Raw genomic sequence first — 24664 nt, 5'->3', positions numbered from 1 at the left:
ATGAAGGGACAGCATCACCTCGCCCCGGTGTGCGAACTGGGGCTGCGCAGCGGGGAACGGGCTGTGTTCGGGACAATCCCACGGCAGCATCACATCACCATGGCCTCAATCCCCCACCACATCACCCCCCGAGCTCTGCCCGGCCCCTCCATGCGAGGGATGCAGCTCTCGTCCCGCTCCCTGCCCCCTGAGCACTCATTAACCTCGGGACAATCCCACCGCAGCATCACCCCGCCATGGCCTCAATCCACCACATCATCCCCGAGCTCTAACGGGCCGTGATCGGGACAATCCCACCGCAGCATCACATCACCATGGCTTCAATCCATCCACCACATCATCCCCCGAGCTCTTCCCGGCCCCTCCAAGCGAGGGATGGAGCTCTCGTCCCTCTCCCTGCCCCCTGAGCACTCATTAACCGCGGTGCCGCCGCTCGGCGGGGACGGGCCGGCGGCTCCTGCCCCGGGAGGGAGGCCGGGCCAGCAGAGCCGCCTCCTTCCCGCTCCCTGCCCCGGCTGAGGGCCAGGGCCGTGCCGTGCCATGGCCGCTCCCTGCTACCTGGGCTGGGATTTCAGCACGCAGCAGGTACCGCGCCACCTCCCCCGCCTCTCCCCTCCCTCGGCCCGCGGCGGGGCCGGGGCTGGGGCTGCCCTTCCCTTCCTTTCCCTTCCCTTCCCTTCCCTTCCCTTCCCTTCCCTTCCCTTCCCTTCCCTTCCCTTCCCTTCCCGCTGCGCGGCTGCGCTGCCCGGTTCGGCTCCGAACGCGGGCCGGAGCTGCCCCGGAGGGATGAGCAGGGGATGGCGCCGCCGCCGCTGCCGAGCCAGATCGCGGCCAGGCCTTCCCTCTCTCGCCGCTTCCGTCCCCTCCCCGCGCCTTCCGTCCCCGCTCTCCTCCTTCCCAAGGCGGGTTGGGTTTCCCGGGCGGGGCTGCTCGCGGTTCCCGGGCCCGGCCGGGGCTGCGGGGAGCGGAGCGGGGCGGTGCTCCCTGCCCGGTGCTCCCTGCCCGGTGCTCCCTGCCCGGTTCTCCCTGTCCGGTTCTCCCTGCCCGGTTCTCCCTGCCCGGTTCTCCCTGCCCGGAGCTCCCTGCCCGGTTCTCCCTGTCCGGTTCTCCCTGTCCGGTTCTCCCTGCCCCGGGTCTCCCTGCCCGGAGCTCCCTGCCCCGGTTCTCCCTGCCCCGGTTCTCCCTGCCCGGTTCTCCCTGTCCGGTTCTCCCTGCCCGGTTCTCCCTGCCCCGGTTCTCCCTGCCCCGGTTCTCCCTGCCCGGTTCTCCCTGCCCGGAGCTCCCTGCCCCGGGCTCCCAGCCGCTGCAGCCCCACACGGCCGGTGCCAAATTATTCACGGAATTACACAATGTTGTGGAGTCTCCGTCGCTGGACACAGTCGATGTCTACTCAGAATCCTCCTAAAGCAAGGAGGTTAGACCGGATGATCCGCTGTGGTCCCTCCAACCTGACCCATTCTGTGAGTCTGTGGAAGGGACCTCTGGAGATCATCCAGTTCAGACCTCCTGCCAAGGCAGGGTGACCTGGGCACAGGAATCTGTCCAGGTGGGTTTGGAATGTCTCCAGAAAGGGAGACTCCGTGTCCTCCCTGAGCATCCTGTTCCAGTGCTCTGCCAGAGTCAATGTAACAAAGTTCTTCCTCATTTTGAAGCAGAATTTCCTGTGTTTTATCTTATGGCTGTAATAATTCTGAGTGATTTTGTGTTTTAAGATGTCTGTGGCCTGCACACAGTGCATGTACCTGGTTGTTCTCATATCCCCTTCACCTTCATCCCTTTCCATTTGCCCCATCTGCAGCAGTGGGTTATATATCTAAATGTGTCCTGCTTCCCCATCCTGCTAAGGATGGGTTAAATCCTGGAGAACTGTGGTCCTTCTTTATATGCAGGCTGCATATAGACCCCTCTGCCTGCTGCTGTAGGAGCTGGGATTTGCACCCTAACCCAGCTTCCCAGTGTCTTTGTGTGAATCAAGACTGAACCTGGATGCTCAGGTTTCTGCTTGAAATTCTGATCTGTCAGCACAGCCAGGTATTGCTGCCCTGTGAATAGAAACTCTGCCCAAGTTGTGCAGAGACCTGAACATGTTAAAAATAGGTGTTTGAGCATAAATCACCATTATGGTTGTGCTGAAGTTTGGGAGCTTGAAAAGACACATCCAGGTTAGGTTGATCAAGTGTTTTTACGGGGACATGCTGCAAGCAGAGAGCCAATTAAGCTGCAGTGGGTCAGAGCCATTTTTAAGCAAGTGCAGGTTGGTAATGAGTTGTGCCAGGGCATAGATAATGGCTCTACAGTGCTGTGGTAAAAATGGGGTTGGCCTTGTTATTTGAATGCAGCTCCTTGAGATGACAGGATTGTAGGTTCTTTTTTTAATCAGTTCCTTTAGCAGCAGCTTGCACTCTCCCCCTGGTTGAAATAGGCACAGAATGTGAGCTGCTTCTTGCTTTTCTTCTCAGCTCTTACTGTCTTTCTTCAGAACTAGGTGAACTTAAGTGAAGATAGATGAGGAAAGGTTGTGGTACCCTTCTAATTCCTGCTTACAAGAAGGCTCAGCTTTATGGAGTTGGGGATGTTGCTTTCTGTGGCATTAGCTCAAAATATACTTGTATAATGCCCTCTGAGCAGAATTTAATTTGCTCACCATCTGGGGAGCAGGAAAGGTGTTCAAGGTAGCCTAAAGGGTCTGTGAGGTTCCTTGGCAAGATAAGGCAAAAAAAAGGAGGTGACAAAAAAAGAAGGTGTATGACATCTTTAAGATACTGTATTCTTTGGAGGAATTGGAAAAGCTGGCTACTGTGATGCAAGCTATGAGCCTGGAAACATGTTTGCCATTCTTTAACACATGCCTGCAGCCTGGTCCTGTGCCTTACGGGAGAAAGAAAATACAAACAAACAAACCCACATGTTGCTGAATAGGTAACATTCTGGAAATTCTCATAACTTGTTTCATGTAAAATTATGCCCTACTTTCAGTGAGTTGTATGAATTGGGGTGATTTTTTTTTGTTCATTTTGTCTGTGGGAATTAAATTATTATAAATGAGTCATCAGTGCTATTCAATTATTGCTAGATTTTGTTAACTTCCTGTTTTATATCTTCTAGTTGAAAGTCATTGCTATTGATGAACAGCTGAGGGTCATTTATGAAGATAATGTTCATTTTGATAAGGACCTTCCGGAATTTAAGTAAGGCTTTTTATATTTTATCTTTTACTTGGATAATGTAATTTAAAGCTTTGGAGATTGAGGTGAGGGGACTGTTGCCCTATTTGGTCTCACTGATATTTATGGAGGCACAGAAAAAGTCATGCCATGTTCATGTTTCCCACTCTGCAAGGGTAGTACATGCTCTTGCCTTCCTTAAATGTAAATGTAACAAGAGCTCCCAAAAGGAGATAAATTAGAAAATATACTCCAAAATATTACATATAAATAAACCATTCTTTTTCTTTTGGAACTTCAGACTTGTGGACATGACTGGGTGGGATGCTCTCAGAACAGCATGTAAATTGCATGAGGGGAACATCTAAAAGGCTTTTGGAGATAAATTCAGTTGTTAAGGTGTGGGATGACAGTATTTGCTTACTTACATGATAGACTAGAATTGACAAATGTCATCCTCCAGTCACAAGTTTCAATGAAACAGATTTATTTACTTGATGAATTGAACTTCATCTTTGAGGTTCAAGTCACTAATTGTGACAGAAATAATTATGAATCACATGCAGCCAATGAGCAATATCAGCAATGGATTCTATCACAGATCTTTAGGATCAGGGCCTTTCCTTAAAAATCACTTATTTTGCAATTATGTCAAACATGGCACCTCTTAGGAGCTGGCTTTTACTTTTCCATGTTTCAAACACTGATCCTTGCTCTTAACATAAAAGCATTGCAAATTCTTTTGGTCATTATAAACTTGAAGAACTCTACTTGGCAGGGAAAAAAATTGCTGAATTTACCAAGAGAAAATCCTGTTTTTCTGTAGGACTCAAGGTGGAGTCTACATTCACAGTGACAGACTGACAGTCACTTCACCAGTGCTTATGTGGGTCAAGGTATGAACAAACTTTATATGGATCAACTTTTTCCTTGCTGTGAAAGTTTTTTGTGAGCAATAGTGGAACTTATCACTCAAATCAAAATAGTTCTTTTGCTTACATTCTGTTTCTTTGAAGCACTGTTCTGTGTCTTTGGTATGCAAATAGTAATGCTATCAACAAACATAGTAGAAATTGCTAACATTTTGATGGTTTTTTTGTTTGTTTCTTCACTTTCTACTATTATAGCATTCTACATGTGAGAAATTCCTTCCTGACTTTCCTTCACTTGAAAAAAAACCCCTATTTTTTCCCCCTCATACACAACTGGGACAGCTGTCACTTTGCCTTCCTTGAATCTGTGTTTTTGTAGCACCCATATTACTTAAACTATTTAATTGAGAACAAGTTCTGCTTGTCAATTGATGTTGCAGCTGGCAAGTGGTGAAAGGGCAATTTATTCACTGGTTCCCAGTAACTTTGACTGATGTTTATTTTGAAGTACAGCATTTTTAAAAATCTTAAAATAAAGCCTTTCTTACTTCTGTGCAGATTTTGCAAAATTTATGTGTAGGCACACAGTTTGGGGTAATTGGGAGTGGGGCTGTGGCTGAGCCTCATCCCCAGTGGGTACAGCTGTGAAAAGCAGGTGAGCAGCATTGACAGCAATGAGCCATGGAGAGCTCAGGTGTGCTAATCACCAAAAGGAACAGAGGGCACACAGGTGCAGTGCATCAAAATCAGGGGTATAAAAGGTTGGGCTGCAGAACAAGAAGGGCAGATGCCTGCGGACTTCTGGGGTGGGAGGTTGGTGCTCCATGTGGGCAGACATCTGAAGCCTTCTGATGTGGTAAGGTGTTGTTGGGCGTGGAATTTAAAGCCTTCTGGAATTGTGTGGTGATGCTCTGTGTGTCCTGGCCATCTCAACTGTGACACTTACATGATACTCTGTAAATTTGCCTTACTAGAGGGATTTGAATAGTTAAGATATTAGAAAGGTCACCGAACCCCCAGCTGGTGATCCACAGTAACCGACAAAGGTTTGGTAAATTTGCTTGTAGTAGGTTTTTTGAACCATAATGAAGAGGCACCGTTGTGATTATTAAATTAATAATAGAATGATATAGGTATACATGATGTTTGAAAGTCTTGCAGTGGTCCATTTGTCAAGAGAGTCTGGGAAATGCTGATCTAAGTTAAATGATTTAAAGACAGATTAATTTTTTTTTGCTTTAAACTTCAGGAAAATGTGTCAAGAACAAAATTTACCTAGGTGCTTGAAGTGCTAAAATTACTTGAATTATCTTTCTCTTAAAGACTCTGTGAATTTGTTGACACTGGGGGCACTGGTATTGTGGTTACCTAATATCTTGTAGGATGGGGTGCAGGGAGTACCCTATTAAGATTTCATAGATTTTTCAAAAGTAAGAACAGAAAAGATAATATTTCTGTGTGTCTAGCACTCTTAAAGTGCTTTTCAATAAACTGGAGTTCTTTAATTTTTGCCTCTTATTTAGGATTTAAAGAGTGGAGCTTTGTGATTTAGTTTCTTTAAAGATCTTATTTTTTCCCCCTGTGTGACTCAACTTTTCTTTTATGGACTCTCACTTAATAAATTAATTTATGTAGATTTTTGAAAGGTCCATAGTCATTAACTAATTTTTCATTATCTGCCAATGAACTCTTATCAGTGATGACATGAATTTACTGTTTAATTCCAGATTGTGAGTATGCATAATTTGATAGCTCGTTACTGTCATTCTTGATTCTGTTTGTTGTTGTAGGCTCTGGATGTGATCTTGGAAAAGATGAAGTCTTCAGGCTTTGACTTCTCTCAAGTCAGAGCAATGTCTGGTGCTGGCCAGGTCAGTTTGTACAAAAATGTTCAATTTTACTGCATTTCTTTGACTGAGTATAAGGTTGAGTGATAAATTTAAACAATTGTATGGCAGAAGACTGTAACAGCATAAAATAATATCTAAACTTGTAAAAAATAATATCTAAACTTCTACATAAGCATCCACAGACATTCCTGAGGGGAGCTGGACACCTGAAGCACACAGAGCAGTCACTGGAAGATGGTGAGAGTGGAGGATGAGGTTTGCAGTGTAATTGTTTAAATCAGCTTAGTGCAGAACTGCTTGGCTTCATGTTGTTTTAATTCTTTGTTATTTTTGGATTTCAGCAGATCCAGGAGCTTGTGGAAAATGGGGTAGGAAAACCAGCAAGGGGCACAGTTTGCTAAAAGCACAGCAATATCCCACTGAGCAATTTTTTGTTGGCTTGGACAGGGATCTGCACAGAAACAACAAAACCCAAATGATGCAGAAATGACAAAAATGGCTCCATGATTTAGCCTGTAGAGCATAATGCCTTTTTTTTTTAGTTTATTGAACCCACCCTGACATTTAGTCAGTTAGCCAGTCTCCTCCTAGTGCTCCAATGAATCAACAGAGGCTTTTATAACTTTCACAGATGATATTCAGGGTGAGGACAGCACCAAAGCAACAGCTAATTCTGACATGTGAGGTTTAGGTTATTCATCTTGATGTATCTGGGACTAATTAATCAAGCCCCTTGCTTTCATCTCCGTATTCCATTGATTGCAGTTGAAAGTCTGAGCAAAGTGTCTGAAAATCAGAGCTGGTATCAAGGCTCTGTTATGAATTCTTCAGTGGAGCACGAGCTGGGGACTGCCAAGTAACACCACCTTACTCAAGAGAAAAAAGGGGGCAGTTTCCAGACTGCCCATATTCCCTTCATTTTGCCCCTCCAGCAAGAGGGACAGGCTTGTAACTGATGGGTCAATGGGCTCTGCTGAAATAGCACAGAACAAAATCTTGACTGTGGAACCCTGAGTACAGCTCAAAGAGCCCCAGATAAGTGTCTAATGCCATTAGCAATACATTAGTTATCCCTACTAGAAAATTCTGTGATTCAAAATAATATTCTGATTTAGTGTCTGCTTTGCTCAGTCTTAAATAAGAGATTTTTTTTTTGTGAGACCTTTGATTTGAAGTAGGCCATTTTTTGGTCCTGGTTTGGGGAGAGGTCTTTTGTTCCTTAGAATGTAAGATCAGGACTTTGATGCTTGGGAGGGCATTTCCAGCTTCTGTTTCTGTGTTTCCTACAGCAACATGGGAGTGTGTACTGGAAAAAAGGAAGCATCCAGATTTTAAAGAATGCATCACCTGAACTGCCTTTGCACCAATCACTAAAGGTAAGGTGCACAAAAGCTCTGGAGGGAGGGCTACACTGTCCTTTTTCTGATCCTCACACTTTGTTTTTCTTCCTCTTTTTTGGCTGCAAGCCCCTGCAGCATAAATGAAATGTAGTAGTTATTCCTTCAGTTGCAGGACTTTTGACATTTCATTTTCTCCTGAATGACAGTATGCTCTGCTGTAAAAGCTTACAAGAGCCAGTGGGTGTCACAAAATCTTTCTGTGTCAGAGGAACAGCCTCTTTGTTCTTCTAGAAAATGTAATATTTTTGTTTACAATGTGTAAATATCTTACATTTTTAATATATTAACAAAAAATTTGTGGTGGGACTGTTGTACCTGAGTTTCCTTGCAGGATGTGCAAATGATTTCATAAGAAAATAGATCTATTTAAAAAAGACCATTTTACACTTGCCTCTGAAAAGATAGAAGTGTAATGTAGTGTGGACTTAAAAACCTAACCAAGTACCTTGTTGACCTCAACATTTTGTATGTGTGTGATTGGTGAGCTTTGAACACAGACTTGACAAGCTTTTATTTAAAAAGAAAAATTGGGAGGACTCAGCTTTTCTCTGGAAGGCCCTTCTTCCCTTACTTCAGTGTCAGAAAGGGCAGATATATGTTGAAAGGGAGACTTTTGTGTTAAATGTGCTAAGTTATTAGTTTTGTAACTCTCATCTGTGCAAAACTCATGGAAATGGCATCAAAATGCTGGAATAAATGGTGTATTAAGCCTCAGTTGTATTTCCAGGTGATTGTGCCATGCATTAAGGAGAAATGTGTTGTTAGAGCTGTGGGAAGATAATCTGATGGTTTGTGAAGAGGTTCTAAAAGGGGCTGGGGTTTTGGCTGCCAGAGGATGTGAGAGGTGACAGCAGAAAGAGAATGTTGCTTCCCTCTGATGCCAAGTTTGGGTTGAACTTTTCATCCCTGGCCAACCTTGTACCCAATATCAGCTTTCTGTAATTGCTGAGAGAAGGGCAGCAGGCGTGTCAGAGAGCTGAGCTGTGAGCTGATACCTATAGCTGCTGTATTTCCTTACTCTAGCAGGGACTTCAGAGATCAGACTTGCTAATAGAGGGTGTTGTTGGTTACAGGGCTGTTTTTCAGTCAGTGACAGCCCCATCTGGATGGATTCCAGCACAGCCTCCCAGTGCAGAGCCCTGGAGAGAGCCCTGGGGGGAGCCCAGCACCTGGCCAGGGTCACTGGCTCCAGGGCCTATGAGGTAAGGAATGGATGGGGGGAAATTCCCAGCAGAATCCTGTGCTGGAAACAGTTCTGTCAGCCCAGGGAGCTGCAGCAGGTAACCATCAGCCATCACCTAGGAAAGACAGAGCTTCTGAAGGAACTCCAACCGTACTGTGCTTTGCATTAGTCTCACAAAGGGAGATACAGAAGTTGCACAGTGAAATGAACCAAACACTGTAAATTCTGCTGCAGGAGGCAGTTGGAGCATTTGGCCAGGGGCTCCTAAATGCAGTGTTGGGTGGCCATGCTTAAATTCTCAGGGCCTGCTTGTCCCCAGGCAGCATCTTGTGTGGCCACATTTCTATTGGGATGCAAACCCAGTTTGTGTTACACTTTTGGTTAGGGTAAATCCATCCTCCTATTATTGAATCATGCTCTAGGTTACTCCTGCAATTAAAAGATTGGCCTTTTAATATTGCCTGGAGGCTGACAAGCAGCTCCTAAGAGAAGTGTTTCAGAGGCTTGGGACACTGTCAAATTCACTGTCACTTGTCTCCTCTCCCTGAGTCTTCCCTCCTTGTAACTGTGACAATGAGTTCTGGAGTGAGATCAGGGCTGCCCTGCAGGCACCTCAGCCCCTGATTAATCAGAATAAGGCTTCAAGCTCCCAAACTGATGTTTCTGTTTCTGAATCATCATTATGGCTGATGTTGAAATCAGACTTTGCATACCACTAACACTTTTTTTTTCACTTGTTAAATGTTAATGTGTCAGTGTTAAAAGGTTTTTTGATTATCTGACACAATACATGGATGAAAAATAAATATTCTTAAAGCTGTTTTTAGCCTGGGCTGGAGTATATGCTTTGAGTATGAAACTTCCTGCTTTAATTTCAATTCACCTGCCTCACAGGCAGGTACATAGATTGTGTAGCTTAAACCTTTTCAGGGATTTGAAGGCAGCATTTGAATTGTGCTGGTTCCTCTGCACAGAATAAGTGTGATTCATTCCATTGAACTGTCATTTCTGAAATGTAAATTATGGATAGTAATGCTTTTCCCCATGGCTTTTTTTCAAAAGGTGAACAAAATTCTCATAATGGGACTATGTGTTATACCCTGTTTAGTGCAGATTGCCTGCTGTGCACTGACTTTCATCATGCATCAGGCAAATTAAATATCCAAAGTGCAATGTTCTGAACTCATTACACAGAGTTAATGATTATTGACTCCATTTAGGGTTTGTGTTTCTAAGCATTTGCATTTCTTTCTCAGCGTTTTACAGGAAACCAGATAGCAAAGATTTACAGCCAGAATCCTGAGGTCTACAAGCAAACTGAGGTTGGCTTAACTTCAATTCCCTTATTGGAAAACATGGTTGAAAGTCTTTTAAAATTTATTTTGTGCAGATGTTTTTACAGACCTTTTTGCTAAAGATTATTCTGACTCTTGTGTTTGAATTCAAGATGAACATAGAACTTTAAAAATTTTGTTAAATTATTAGTGGTTAGGCAGATAAAAATCTGACATTGGTTCTACTTTGAGTGTTATACTTCTCAAGCTGGTGAATTGAGCTTTAAACTGAAGTTGTTGGGGGAGGAGAACCTCAGATCATCCCACTCCTATCAGTTTGGTGCCAGAAGGAGATGCCCAGAACTTGGAGAGGGATGGCAGATGAGCAGGAGAGCACCTGGAGGACACTAGCAGCCAGCAAAGGCACCTTCATGGGTGGAACAGATGAAATGTCTGAGCAAACACAAATGGCAGGGGGAATAACTAGGAATTAGAGGGTTCTGATCCTTTTGGCATCATAGGGATGCCTCCTGGAGTGTTGGAATGGTAGGATACAGGCTCTCCTAAGCTGGTTCATAGTCAAGGATCATCTCCTCCAAGCTCTGAAGTGATGCACCCCAGCTAAGATTAAGCCAGGCAAAAACATCAGGAGGGCTGTGTGGATGAACAAATTGCTCCTGGACAAACTCAGACACAAAAAAGAAGCCTACAGAAGGTAGAAATAAAGGCAGAAATACAGAGAGGCCCTCTGAGCAGTTTGGGATTAGGTCAGGGAAGCTAAAACCCTGACAAAATTAAGTCTGGTCAGGGATATCAAGGGCAAAGAGAAAAGCATTTACAGGTATGTCAGTGTTAAAAAGACTTTTGAGAAATGTAGGCCCTCTCCAAAGGAAATGGGAGACCTGGTTAGCCAGGCTGTGAAGAAGGCTGGGTACTCCAGGACTGTTTTTGCCTTGACCTTCACTGGCAGGAGTTCCAGCCACTTCACCTGAGCCACAGCAGGCAAAGGCAGGGACTGGGATGATGAAAACCACCCAGTGCAGGAGAAGATTGAGTTCAAGACCATCTAAGGAACCTGAAGTTGCACAAGGATCTGATGAAATACTTCCATAGATCCTGAGGGAACTGGTGGTTGAAGTGGCTAAGCCACTATCCATTGTGTTTGAGAAGTTGTGGCAGTCTGGTGAAGTTCCCACTGACTGGAAAAGGAGAAACATAGACCCTGTTTTTATAAAGGGGAGTAAGGAAGACCTGGTTTTCCATTACTTCAGTTCTTGATAGCATTTTTTTTGTGTGTTTATTTTTTTAAAATCTCACCCCTGTATGAAGCAGTTCATTTCATGAAAAAGTGAATTGCAAGTTGACTCTATTTGGTTGCAGAATGCTAAATTTTTAATTTTTTTCCCTTTTTTTTCTTTTACATTCTCATTGTGACTAGAAAGGTATGAGATGAAACAACACTGATACATTCTGGTCATAAGCTTATGACTAAATTTAGAGAAAGATATGTTACTGGGGGGAAGTGGGACTGAGAACTGGTTAAACCAATGTCAGACTTTGAAGGCTGTTTGAACCGATGGCAACTTCTAGCAATAAAACCTATGCAAAATGCATTCAAACACAAAACATCTCTCTGCCAGAGCTGCTCTTGAGGCCCCTCAAGGAGCACTTAACAGCTTGGCAGTCTCAATGACATGTGGAAGGTGGATGTTTTTGCTCCTGTAGGTCAGCTTGCTAAACTGGCTGGCTGATTCTCAGTTTAACTTCATCCTTTTTTCCTTCCATTTCAGGCAGCTAGTGCCCACTGGGGCACCACAGAAGGTAGGCCTTTGTTACCTGAGCACAATGTGATGTATTCTTGGGGAGAGATGCACCGAGAGCAAGTGCATCATTAAATTTCCTGGCCATTACAACCACCTCTTAGGTCTCTGGCTACAGGCTGCCCTTGAATGCTGTGAAGCAGTGATTTTGTGATCATTAATAAAAGCCTGTCACTTCTGGCTCGCTCCACCTGTGGAGGTTTGATTCTGTTTAGTTATTGGGTGATGAGCATATTTCTTCTGAGTGAGTCACAGCACAGAATGAGGGATTTGTCTGCTTTTGTGCCAACTTTTTGGCATCAGGCAGTGCCTGATCATGCAGAAAGCCTGGTGGTGGCTGGTTAACCTGGTAGCTCACACAGCAGATGTGAAGAGGAGGAAGGTTCATGGTGGATCAGTGTCATAGGGGGCATTTTTTGGCAGCCCTACAGCTGGATGTCATGCAGCTGGAGCATGCCCTGAGGCAGAGCTGCAGGCAGGGGCTCAGTTCAAAGCTGTTTATTATAGTTTATTGTAGAGTAACTCCAGGGAGGTCCAGGGGCTCAGCTGGAAGGAAGGCAAAGGGTCACAAAGAGATGCTAAAGGTGCTCCAAGAGCTTCTAAAAGGTTCCAGACCTGTACTGTGGGTGGGACAGAGCAGGGTTCTGAGCATTTCCCCTGTCATCGACACGCAGGTGGTTTTGTGTTTTATTTTTTTGTTTTTGTTTTTTTTTTTTTTTTTTTTTTTTGGGGGGTGTGTGTGTGTTTTTTTCCTTAGAAACTGTTTTTCTTAGAAAATGAGGTTCTGTAATAGACTGAAGTGGTGGATTCATGCTAACACAGTATGATAGCATACCAGGTGTGTTTTGCATGTTTCAGAAGGCAGAGCTATTAACAGCTTTTATCATGGGGTTACTTGTGGATTGCTATGTGCTGTATTCCTGTGATGGTCAGAACTGAATAATCCTTCTAGGTGTATTTTTGTGTGCTTTCTGGGCCTAACCTTAAGCATCTATTAACATTTACTACTTCCAACTATTTTATTTGCTTTCTGCTTTCTTTGAAGTGATTACTGATGTGATTCACTACTTCTCACTGTTTTTGATTTTTTTTGCAGAGAATTTCTTTGGTCAGTAGCTTTGCAGCTTCCCTTTTCCTAGGAGCTTATGCACCCATTGATTACAGTGATGGTAAGTGTGGGCTTTTTTCATAGTAATAGTTTAATAAGGAAATTTTCCTTCCCATCCCCACATTACATAGATGGGGGACAAGGTGTCTGGTATTTGTTTTCAATCTTTAAATTTTAATGACAAGTATATTAGATCTTAAGCTAAGTTACTTCTTTCAGTTTGATGTTTGCTATGCTCTTCTCTCCCCATCATACTGATTCCCACTTCTATCAAATGGATCTACAGAAAAGATTCTTAAATGTAATTATAGCTTTTTTTCATTATTTTGTGATGTATAAAGGAGTGGTAAGATTTTCTAGAGGCATCAGAAAGTTGTGGAATCTTAAACAAAACTTCAGAGTTCTGATATTTGTTCTTTAGTTTTGCTGGTTTAGCTCAGAAATGCACAGGATGAATATGATGTATATTGTGATGATTTTTTTTCCCCACCTAACTGGAGTTTGGATCTATAACAGAAATATATTTTCAAAATGAACCAGGAAAAACCCCATAAATGAAGCAAAATGCACTAAACTCAGTTAAAAAAAAATCTTCTGTATCTCTCCATTCATCATAACAAAGACAAATAAGTGACAAGTCTGTCTCTCTTTTCTGTTGTGTGTTATCTTGGTTATCCAGCTTTTAAATGGCAATTTAAAATGGCAATTATGAAGGAAAGCATTTTCATGGGAGCTCTGCTGTTATTTCTGAAAAACATTTCTGATTTCTGCTCTGAAACTAAGAGAAGATATATTTCAGAGCTGAAAGGTTAGATAACAAGGATCTCCATGGATTTTTTGCATTATTGAGACATGGTTGACACCCCTGTGTTAAGACCAATTCATTTTTTCTCCTTTGTTATTCCATCAAATCTTGCAGGAAAAGACAAGATACCTCAATTTTAGCTAATGGACAACTTGCTATCAGACCTTCCAGTTACACTTGAGACCCCAGAAATGGCAAGGCAATCCATGCTTGTTTCATACCACTTGTGAAATTATTATATCTGTTTTCTGGTCCTGTCCTTTCAGCCAAGTATTCCACAGCTGAATTTTATTTTTTGTGTATTATTGGCAACAATAATTCCTTGGAGATTTTCACTTTGCTCCTCCGCAGGTCCAAATACTGAGTACTTGGGCTGCTCAGCCACCTACTGTATTTCAAAGAGAGATAGTGATAGCTTTAGCTGCCTTTTCTGATAAAGAAACATATTGGTTTTATGTTTTTCAATGAGAGTGCAGTGTTAATTTTGATTTGAATGTTTAAAATTATAAATATTAAAAATATCTCCTGTTTGGGTTTGTTTTTTTATTTTTTTGGTAATGTTACTTTACCTTTTCTGCTTGGAAGCAAGTGGAGGAAAGCCATGCTTCTCCAATTTCAGAACATGAGAAATCATTGCAAAACAAAATATTTTAAAGTAAAGAAAAATTAAATTTCCTTAATTGGAACATTTCCTTAGAAAATGAGTCACATTTTCCAAACATCTGCAGGAGAGTGTTCTGTTACACCTGTGGGTATTTACAGAACCTGAAGAAATGTTATGGGCTGTTCAGAGCATGTAAGATTATTAAATCTTTGTGTGAAAAAAGATAAGAGAACTAAGCAGGATGTTACACTTCTCTTTACAAGACAAAAGATTTTTTGGCATTGTAATCTGTATTTTTCCTCATTCATTCCTTTCTTCTGTTAATATAATGAGAGAATTCTAATTCCAGTAATAAAATATAAGTATAATGGATGCAGTAGTTATTTGGATGCAGCTGAAAAAGTGGTTTTCTTGTCACTTACAATTTCTTGCAATTCACTTGATCTTTTACTTAGCACCTGTGTATTGTAGTTTAAAATGCATCTCTCAAAATAATATTCAGATAATAGACCTATTCTTCATTTCTGTAGGTTTAACTTCAGGTCATATCATCTTTAAAAGACCCTGTCAAATTGTTTAGCTCTACACAATAACTTATCTCCAAATTGGCAGGTTATTGTGGGAAATGTGCTATTCAGTTTCAGAATTTTTTCCTTTTCTTCTTAAAGGTCCAATCTTTTAAGGCTCAAACCACTTGAGAATGGCTAAGCAACCTGAGTGATTGATTTAAAAAAAATGAAATTACCTTCTAGTGGAATGAATTACTTTTAACATCTGCACAATAGAAATAAAAATCAGAGACATCTGGGACCTAAAAGTTGAACACTTGGAGCATTGTTTCTTTTAGAAGACACCTTTAGGAACAGCAATTCAGCTCTTGACCTAGAGAAACTTTATCTTTTGAAATGCTTTTCTAAGAGCTTTAGGCAAATTGTAGCTTAGCATATTGGTTTTTTGTTGTCCTACCAAAAAAGGATGTGTTGGACTGAAGCTTTTCCAAAGGAGTGTGGTGGGATGAGTTCACTCCTCCTGTAGCTTGTGTGGTGTCAGCAGTTACACTTGTCATGGCTTTAGCTCTCTGAAAAGGCAACCCAGAGGGCTGTAATGCAGAAATAGATGAACATAACTGCTTATAAATGTATGCAAATATTGATCTTTACTTTGTGGATTAATAAAACCGGTTAGTCTGCATGGCTGGGCCATTGTAATGGAAGTGTTTGTGTTCTCCCCTTTTCCCCCAAGTGTTCAAGCACTTCTGTATTTGTAGTAAATATTAACAAGTCCTGCTTGTGCTCTGGGTCATTCTGTGCTAGAAGTCGGTGATTGCAGTGAAATATGGAAATTTATTATTCCATGTTTTGACCCTTTCCTCAGTTCTTACTGTGCCATGGCCTTGGCTGTTGGCCTTCACTGCTGGTGGGGTGATGGGTCAGGGCTGCCTTTGGTTTTTGCTTGTTTTCTCCCCTTTTCTTCTCAAATTATTACTGATTTTGTTAGTTAAACTTTGTGATGTTTAACAAGAGCAGAGGTGCTAGAGGTAGGAACTCAGTGTGAATCACTCCTTGTATAATCAGAGGAGCATGCAGCTCTTTTTATCTTCCACAGAGACTCCCATGCCTACAGCTGAACAGGATAAATCCAGCCCAAGAGATGAATAGTTCTTCTAAAACAGTTGTTTCACATTTTTAAAATAAATTTCTGAGTTTGGGGCAAATTCTCTCGCCTCTCTTTTCTCAGGGCATGTGAAAGTCTTTGTGCTACTGCATCTACCAGTCAATAAACTGAATGGTTGTCTCTGTATAATGTAAACATTCAGTTATAAAGATTAGAGGCTTTTCTGGTTTATGCAGGAAAAATTGAAGGCTGCCCTGATGTCTTGTAAAATTGCATTGGAGGATTCTGGTGAAATGTTTCTCTGGGTTTGTGGGCTGTGGACAAAGAAGGACTAAAGAAACCAAACAAAACTTGCAGAAAACAGCTATTCTTTCTGTAGAAATACCCTATTTAAAGATTCTGTTCCTCACTGCTTTAGTTTAGTGAAGAGGTTCTTGGCCTTTTAAATCATAGACTCTTCCAGTAAAATTTATAAACTTGTAGAAAGTTCTGTTATGCCTGAGAGCATGGAACACGTGGCTGCTCACACCCTCTACCTCTGAAAAGTGCAGGTGGTAACTCTGGCTGAGTTTACCTTGTCAGGACACAGTTTACCCTGGGAAGGAGGGAATGGCTGGATTTAAGAGTGATCTCTCATAGAGACATCACATATGCTGGATTAAATCTTTTCAAAGTGTGTGATTTTGATGGCAGAAAAGGGATCCTTTGCCCTTTGGGATGGTTGTTGCACTTTGTGCTCTGTCAAATTCCTGCTGTTTCATCATAGGCCAAATATTTTAAATAATGAATTGAATTGATTGATTTGGATAAAATTAATTCTATTTTTATGTCATTAAGTATAACCCAAATATCCTGCTGTTTGGCTTGGGTTATTCCAGTGTCTCAGCTCAAGTGTGCAGCACTTTCTGTTTACAACACCATGTGGAGCACTAGGTCCAAACAACACTGAGGGTGCTTGGGATTGTACTGATAACTATAAAGTTTGTTTTTAAATGTTGTTAAACCCATTTTTAAGCCTGTATGAAAAGTGTGCTGGGAGTTGATAGGGTGGGCTCACTTGTGCTTGTGTAAGCAGCAGTGGAGTGTGTGTGGAGTGTGTTGAAGGCTCCTTCTCAGAGCAGAAGCACTGCTGGAGCTTTGTGATGTGCTGCCTGAGACGGGGCTTGAATCCTTCTCTCCCTCTGCATCCCAGCACGGCGAGCAAAGTCTTCTTCCACAGGCACTGCATGTGGCATCAACTTCACCATCTTTATGATTTGAAAAGCTTAAAAATGTATTGAACAGAAGGAAATATCAGGCTTTCCAATGTGCTGAACTGAGGACGTGGCTGTGTTTCTGAGATGAGTAAAATTGAGGGCTAAGCATTCTTTGGAATAATTGGTATTAATCTAGAATAAGATTATTGATTGGATTGGTATTAATCTAGAATAAGACTACTCTATCCCTGAGCAGCACTAACCAGAAATACAGATTTTCATGTCTAATGTTCAATTAAAGGCATGTTAGAATCATAAGCCAGGGGTGTGGAGTGCTCAGTGTGTTATATAGATTTGGCCACTAACCAGCTTCAATTAACTTTTAAACCAGCAATAAAACAGTGAGAAAAGAGCAATGAGAAACCAAACCAAAACTATAAAGGCCTTTCCCAGATCTAACAATAGTTCTGGTGAGAAAACAGGTGACCAAATCAGTTATTTAGATTTTTTTTTTGCATCCTGTAAATAATTTCACAGAATCTGGCCTTAAGAGGTTTGCACACTTGCAGGTGTTGCAGATTTCATTGGGCTGCTCAGCATGCCTGAAAATCATGGCTTTGGTATTCAAAGCTGGATACCAAATTATCCTCAAAATTAGAGGCTTTATTTGAGAAATTGGAAAGGGAAATGTTGATATGGAGGAGGATTAGACAGTGTGGATTTAGATGCTTATAGGATGCTCTGCTCAAAGGCAGGAGTAATGTAAAGCCATCCCACTGAGGGGGGAATTTCTTCACTTTTAGGTCTCTGCTGAGCACAACACATCTCCAAGGGACATTGCTCCATCCCTTTTAGTTCCTTCTATGAAGTCCTTGTCTAAGGTGGAAGATTTGGGGAGGCACTGATATTCCTGTCTTTACTCATAATTTGTGAATGACTGAATTGCCTAGTGCCTTGTACATCAGAGAAGCATTTTCTGCTACTTTTGCAGGTGAAAGCCCTGCAGAGACTAAATTATCAGTACCCTTTATTCTTAGAAGGGCTGAAACCATTCTCTTTAAATGGAAAACATACATCTGTGATGGTGTTCATAGGGGTTCTTGGATGAGGGAAGAGATGAGGATCTGACTCCATGTTTCAAAAAGCTTGATTTATTATTTTATTATATAAATTACATTAAAACTATACCAAAAGAATAGAAGAAAAGGTTTCATCAGAAGGCTGGCTAAGAATGATAACAAAACCTTCTGTCTTGGGCAGAGAGTCTGAGCCAGCTGACTGTGATTGGCCATTAATAAGAAACAACTCTATGAAACCAATCACAGATGCACCTGTTGCATTCCACAGCAGCAGATAACCATTGTTTACATTTTGTTCCTGAGGCCCCTCAGATTCTCAGGAGGAAAAATCCTAAGGAAAGGATTTTTCATAAAAGTTGTCTGCGACATACATCTGTAAATTTTCAGATGGAATTTGAAAATTGTTGTTGGAATTTTCTGGTCTTCTGCTTAATCCTGTGCACTTCCTCTTTTGATCTGTCTTGTAGGTTCTGGTATGAACTTGCTGCAGATTTGGGAAAAGGCATGGTCAAAGCCCTGCCTTGATGCTTGTGCCCCTGGATTAGAGGAGAGACTGGGATGCCCTGTCCCATCCCACTCAGTCCTGGTATGTCCCTGCCAGAAGAGCTGTAAGCAACAAGGGGAGTTTTGCTGGGAGTTATGCCAATGGCACTATCTGTGTGTGCAATGCTGCTGCTTTAATATTTCCAGCTGTGTTGTGAAGGTGTTAACCAAGTCTTTGGGAACTGGCACCCATCATAGCTTTGGTCTCCTTGGATTCTTGCATGCCCTGGGCTCTGTGAGAGACTTTTTGGTAGATGCTCCAGTGATGAGAATTTTTGGGGTCCTCTCTCACACCCCAGAGTCTCTGGTCACTGCAGAGCTGTGCATGGGAGTTTATTGCTGCAGAAACAGAGCCCAACATTTGCATTTCTCAACAGAGATCTTGTTTTAAGCTGTTTGTAGAGTTAATGAGGTAATCTTTGTGAATAATTTGGGATATTTAAAGCTCCTGAGATCACGTAGCATAATGGTGAAATCAAATCAAGCCTCGCATCTCCTGAGTAAATGAGTTTAGTCTTACTACCCAGCACAAAAGCAGCTATTCTTTAGCTGTGCACATGTGAGGCAGTGGAGATACCCATCACCTGAGCCCTCTGAACTCACTGCTGATCTGTAATGGAGAGCAACATATTAAAAAAATCCTTATAGACCTCCTTGTGTTTTTTTATGGGTAGTTTTCTTCTGTTTTTTCTCAATGGCTATCAAATGTGGCTTAAAAGAATACAGTTCTTGACCTCTAAAATAATAGGGGTCGTATTCCAGCATTTGATGCTGTGATGTATATTAATGTTGTGTTTCCTCCTATGTTTACATTGAATTTCTAATTTCTAGCTATTAATATTCATGTGTATGTGCAAAACAGATAGATGTGTTTATGGTACTTGATGTGAATAACTGAAGAAAGACCCAAAGATAAAATGCTGCTATTTACTAGCCTACTTTTAAATCTAATCTGAGGGTATTCCTGTGAGGTTCACAACAACTACTATGAAAAAAGTGCATTAAAATTTTTTAAAATATTCATTTATACCTTAAATGTTCAGAAATTATTCTTGTAGCTGCTCTAGGATTTTTCAGTTCTGTGTTACAATACATTGTCATATATTGTAAGATTGCATTCCATTTTTTTGAGCTTTTTTTCTTCTCTTTCTTTCTTTCCTTAGGGGCCTATTTCTCCATATTATAGTCAACATTATGGGTTTAGCCCAGACTGTAAAATAGTAGCATTTACAGGAGACAATCCAGGTGAGATGATTAACCGTGCAAGATCCAGTGGATATGATTATGTATGTCCTGAAATTCTAAATCTATCTTACTGGCTCTCCTATAAAATAAAAGAATATTGTTTTTATCTGTATTAATTCCTTTTTCTAACACCCTTCTATCACTGATTCTTTTGAGATAGAGATAGCTCAGATAGGCTGTGTATGACAAATTAATTCTCTTTTGCCAAGTAATCAGAAGTGAATTCATTTGCCTTTTGATAACTTCAGTTTTTGTTATGAGAAACCATCCCTACTATCAACTGTTAACATTTTAGCTTGGAGAATATGAATTTGAAAATGTATCTTGTATCTTTTCAAGCAAAAAGGTGCAGATGGACCTTGTTGGCTTTCTCTAAGAATTAGAGATGTCCTTTTTTCTGACTGATAGATCTCAGTACAAGGGAAGGTGTTAATTCAGGGTCAGTTTTTTGAATCCTGGAGACTGTTTCAGAGTAAAGCAAATGTTTGTTTCTCCAGACTGTGAAAATAAAATACTTCCCATATTACAGTAGCTTATGCAGGTTTGAATAATGATAGAAGTTCATTATGATATATTTTACGTTCTTATTCTGGGAGTTGGATAAAGTCTGCATTTCCCAAAAGTCCAATTTTTTCTTCTAGACACCTGAATTCAACTTAGACAATAAATATGTGATTAATCTGATGAAAGTGGGAATGTTCCTCCTTTAAAGTGTGTTGTTAATCAAGGGTCCACTGCATATGAAACCTGAATATGTAAACCATCAGAAAAATCATGCTGTTTTGTAGTCTTGTCTTGAGCATTTTGATTTTATTAAAATAAAAATGACACCCTCACCCAAAAGTTTTGCCCATATTTTATGGTGGATACCCAAGGTCACTGGGAGCATATTTGCCATTTATATTGTACTTTGAGATGGTGTTTGTAATGTGCTATGATGCCTCAGGTAACAGGCTGTAATTAAGTCAAAGATCTACCTTTATACCTGGGATTCTTTTTGCTTTCAGCATCACTGGCAGGGATGAGACTTCAAGAAGGAGACATTGCAGTAAGTCAAAACACTCTCCTGAAAACTGTCCTTGGGTGCTTGAAATACCTGAAATGTAAATAGCTGCAGGTTGCCAGTTAAATACACCTGCTAGTGTTGATTTTCTGCTTATTGGATTCATGCTTGTTCTATTTCTATCAATCTGTAAGCTGCCTGAAAGATTTTAAGTAAACTCTTGTGACTATTTTTAACTAACACTGCAGACATTAAAACCCAAGTCTCCATCTAGTATGTATTTCACTGGCATGACAGCCTAAGTCAGAGCTAGCTTCAGCACGAATCCAATTGACTTAATGTGTAATTTAAAAACAATTAGTGGCAATAACAAATGGTTTTAATTTAATTTCTGTATTGCTTTCCATGCACATTGTGATAAGGCTTCAATTATTTTTTTCCCCTGCAGATTAGCCTTGGCACAAGTGACACATTGTTCCTGTGGATCCAAGAGCCAACTCCTGCCTTAGAAGGTCATATTCTCTGCAATCCTGTTGATTCTCAAACATATATGGCCCTTTTATGGTAATATAATTTATTTTTTTTACATCTGGGATCGATAACATATATTTCTTTCTCTGTGTTAGTGCTTTTTATTTCTTTTGTGTGATGATAATGAATAGAACATTCAGCATTCTCTATGGTATATGGCAATCTACTGCTGAAACATTTCCATCAACCTTATAGCATTCCTATTGTTTAATCTGAGGAACTGAAACTGCAGAGTTGTGGAGGATAAATTCTCATGGCAATAAAAAGCTGAAATTATTTCGGTGTATGGATAGAGCCAGGTCTCTGTGTACCTCAGGTAATGCATTTAATGTGCAGGAATAACAAATCTGCTGAGATGGGATGTGAAATGTGTGGAGCCTGACCAGGCTGTGGAACTTCTGTGCTCCTCTGGTGGTCCAGAGGGGTCATAATGGAGAAGGTGAAGATTCCCTTTCCAGAGAGGAGCTTAATCAGTGATGGCATGCATTAGGGCTGTGCTTCAGGAAAATATTGAGATCTCAAGAAGCCCAGCTGAGAAAATGGTCCTCATGGTAGCTTTTGGCTGCTGTGATTTGGGTGTTGTTTGGCCCCATGCCAGCCAAGGAGGTGGACTGGAGCTGTGTTTGCCCTCACTGAATCACTGTGTTCTAGATTAAAATTTGCAATCTAGGTCAAGTATTTGCAAGTAATATACAGCTAAATTTAGTGCCTAAATGCCCTGGATTGTAGTTGCTTGAAACTCAGAACTTCAGCAAAGCTCAAGTCTGCCCTGGAGCTGTAGTGTTGAATCCCACCTGCACAGTAGTAGATGAGTGTTCATGAGGCTGAGTTCAAAACCAAGATGTCAATTGCAAGTTACTGAGTTTTGTTTTGTAATTTCCCAGCAGGTTTTGTTTGTTATGCTTTGTTTTATGTGGGATTTTTTTGTTTGCCTGCTTTGTTTTTAATTTACATTTGAGTTTTTCTTCTACCCAATGTTTTCTTTTGCTGTGTAAAAAAACTGTATAAACAACCTGTTCATAATAGGAAAGCAGATACTGAAGCATTTTTCTGAATAAATGTCACACTGCTGTTCTTTCACTGCAGCTTAACATGCAGTTTGGTGGTGGCCTTGGCAGGGCTGAGTTAATCCTTCCTGCTCCTTCTGTGTAGTCATTTCTGAGCTGACCCTGCCCCTTTGGCACCAAGGCTCTTTATTTCTAGAATATTAGAGTTAATAGGGGATTCTCAGTAGAGAATGAATGCCTGAGCTACCAGACAGGGTATTTGTATAGAAAACTCAAATAGCTTCAGCTGGTGCTACTGAGCAAGTTCAAGGATTTCCTTGCCCTCATTTTTGATATTTCTGTGCTTCTTCTGCTGAGCTGCTCTGATAACTCTGTGCTGGAGAGGGTTCAAACTGCTTCCCCCTGGGTTCAAGTCCAGCATTTTGCAGGAGTATGATATTCACAAAGAGGGTGACAGCATGAACTGTGTGAAGACCATAAAAAATGAAGAGATGCACATTTTACTGCACAGTTTGCTAACTGGCTGTGGTGCTTTCCTTTGCCAGATCCTGGCACAGAGCTAGACCTCATCATAGTTCTTGCTGGACCCAAGCTGGTTCCACACAGGTACCACGTTCCTGAAACCATAAATGCAATGTGGGGACACTCCTGCTGCTCCTGGCAGAGCCATCTCAGGGTGAGGGGTGGCAGGACACCTCTCTGAGGAGATGTCTCAGCTGTGCAGAGCTGGCCTGGGTTTGGCATGGCCTGCCTTGGACCTAACCTGACTCACTGGAGAAATGCACACCCCCATCTCTGCTCTGTGCTCCCCAGCACCTCCTGTAAAAGCTTTCTCTTATCTTGCTCTTCCTTCTCTATCTCTTTCCATAATGAAGTGCTTACTTCTTTTAACTTGCCCAGCTTTAATTCAGCTGATTAAACTAAACAACAATGTCAAGTAAAGGAACAAAATGCTTTAAATCTAGAGGTAAACATTTTGGAAAATACATGTGGTGTGTTTGTGTGTTTCAGTTTTAAGAATGGCTCTCTGATGAGAGAGAGGATCAGGGATGAGTGTGCTTCAGGCTCCTGGGATGAATTCTCCAAAGCCTTATCATCAACTGATGCTGGAAACAGCGGAAACTTGGGTATGAGCCTTTGTAGATTTTCAGTGTTTCTCTTTGCTTATTTATGTCTGGAGATAGCTCAGGGATGCCACTTGCTCAGTTTCTCGGCTGTTTAGGCTTGTAAGTTTTCTGTGCTGTCTAGGTGGCCTGGAAAGGCCCAGGGATGGCCTTGAAGAGCCCGGCGCTTCAAAGGACGAGGAGAGACTTCTGATCTTGTCTCGGTGTTTATTAATTGTTTATCTAAAAGATTTTCTTTCAGCCCGACAGAGGTCTGCACAGCAAGTCAGCCATGGGCACACTCCCCAAGCCCCCGGGCGGTCACTTATCTTTATACCCGAAGTTACGTGTACAATATTTATCATTTTTCCCCAATACCTTCTACCCTTATTAACCGGTGCACTTCTAGTAATAACCAGTCCCAAAGTGCCACCATCACCACAGAAGATGGAGGCCAAGAAGAAGAAGAAGAAGGACAGGACACGCCCCAATTCCTCCATCTTACTTCTTTAGACCCCCCTGTACAAAAATCCTAAACCCTGTGTTTTACACTCTAATTAACTTATCCCTTCACCATTCACCCAGTGGAATCCTCCCAGTCCTCATACAGGTGTCATTTCCTGTGTAGGATCAAAGTCCAGCCACCAGACACTTCTGGCAACATTCCAGGACTCCCGAGCCCCCCAAGGGTGGTCTCGGCCACTCTGCACCTCCATCCTGAGGTGCTGAGATCCCACAAGCCTTGGCAGGGCTGGGACTTTGAGGGTTTGCTTGGACTCATACTGCAGTAGGTGTTGTACCTCCTTTTTACTTGGGTCATCATAAAGGTCAGGAATGAAGTTAACTAGAGCAAGAGAAATTCCTAATGTGTGCTTGGAAATGCTCTGTTGACAACCTAAGTGTCATCACAGTGTTTTCCTTCAATGTTCACTGACTAAGAAAATTATATTTATGGATCTCCTGTGGTTGTTGGAAGGATGTTAGTAACATCTTAGCTGTAGAATGTTTAAAACTAGTGATTTCTGAAGGAGGTTTTCATTAAAGTTTATTTCTTTTTCTGAAGACTCAAACCAAGTGAATTAAGTACCTCCATATTATTTATTTCTCAGTCATTACTCTAGAATCTTGTTCATGCATGTGTACAAAGCAATGATGTCAAGGGATGCCTGGATTTCCTGCATTTTCCCTAGTGTGTGTCACAGAATCATTTCATCCCTGTTTTTTCCCCTGTGTTATGCTTAGTAAGTGAAATGTAACAAAATT

General features: G+C 41.6%; 1 protein-coding gene across 2 annotated transcripts in view; it reads left to right on the top strand.

Annotated features, from left to right (window-relative positions):
* Window positions 1-399: 399 nt before the first annotated feature.
* Window positions 400-24664, top strand: part of XYLB (xylulokinase) — an 86266-nt gene continuing 62001 nt past the window's right edge. Inside the window, exons 1-13 of one of the 2 annotated variants that reach the window (XM_059472622.1) lie at window positions 400-585; window positions 3106-3188; window positions 3991-4060; window positions 5827-5907; window positions 7176-7262; window positions 8360-8488; window positions 9726-9791; window positions 12660-12732; window positions 18437-18555; window positions 19676-19757; window positions 20765-20805; window positions 21209-21324; window positions 23310-23425. In XM_059472622.1, the coding sequence (XP_059328605.1) occupies window positions 541-585; window positions 3106-3188; window positions 3991-4060; window positions 5827-5907; window positions 7176-7262; window positions 8360-8488; window positions 9726-9791; window positions 12660-12732; window positions 18437-18555; window positions 19676-19757; window positions 20765-20805; window positions 21209-21324; window positions 23310-23425 (1108 nt within the window). In that variant the 5' untranslated portion in view covers window positions 400-540. Of the gene's footprint in view, window positions 586-3105; window positions 3189-3990; window positions 4061-4833; window positions 4893-5826; window positions 5908-7175; window positions 7263-8359; window positions 8489-9725; window positions 9792-12659; window positions 12733-18436; window positions 18556-19675; window positions 19758-20764; window positions 20806-21208; window positions 21325-23309; window positions 23426-24664 lie in introns of those variants that run through there. The other variant, XM_059472628.1, reaches the window with a different exon arrangement.

Source organism: Ammospiza nelsoni, chromosome 1, assembly GCF_027579445.1.
Source record: "Ammospiza nelsoni isolate bAmmNel1 chromosome 1, bAmmNel1.pri, whole genome shotgun sequence".
Taxonomy (NCBI): Eukaryota; Metazoa; Chordata; class Aves; order Passeriformes; family Passerellidae; genus Ammospiza; species Ammospiza nelsoni.
Note: the sequence above shows the minus strand (reverse complement) of the source record. Positions and strands in the feature narration are given on the sequence as shown.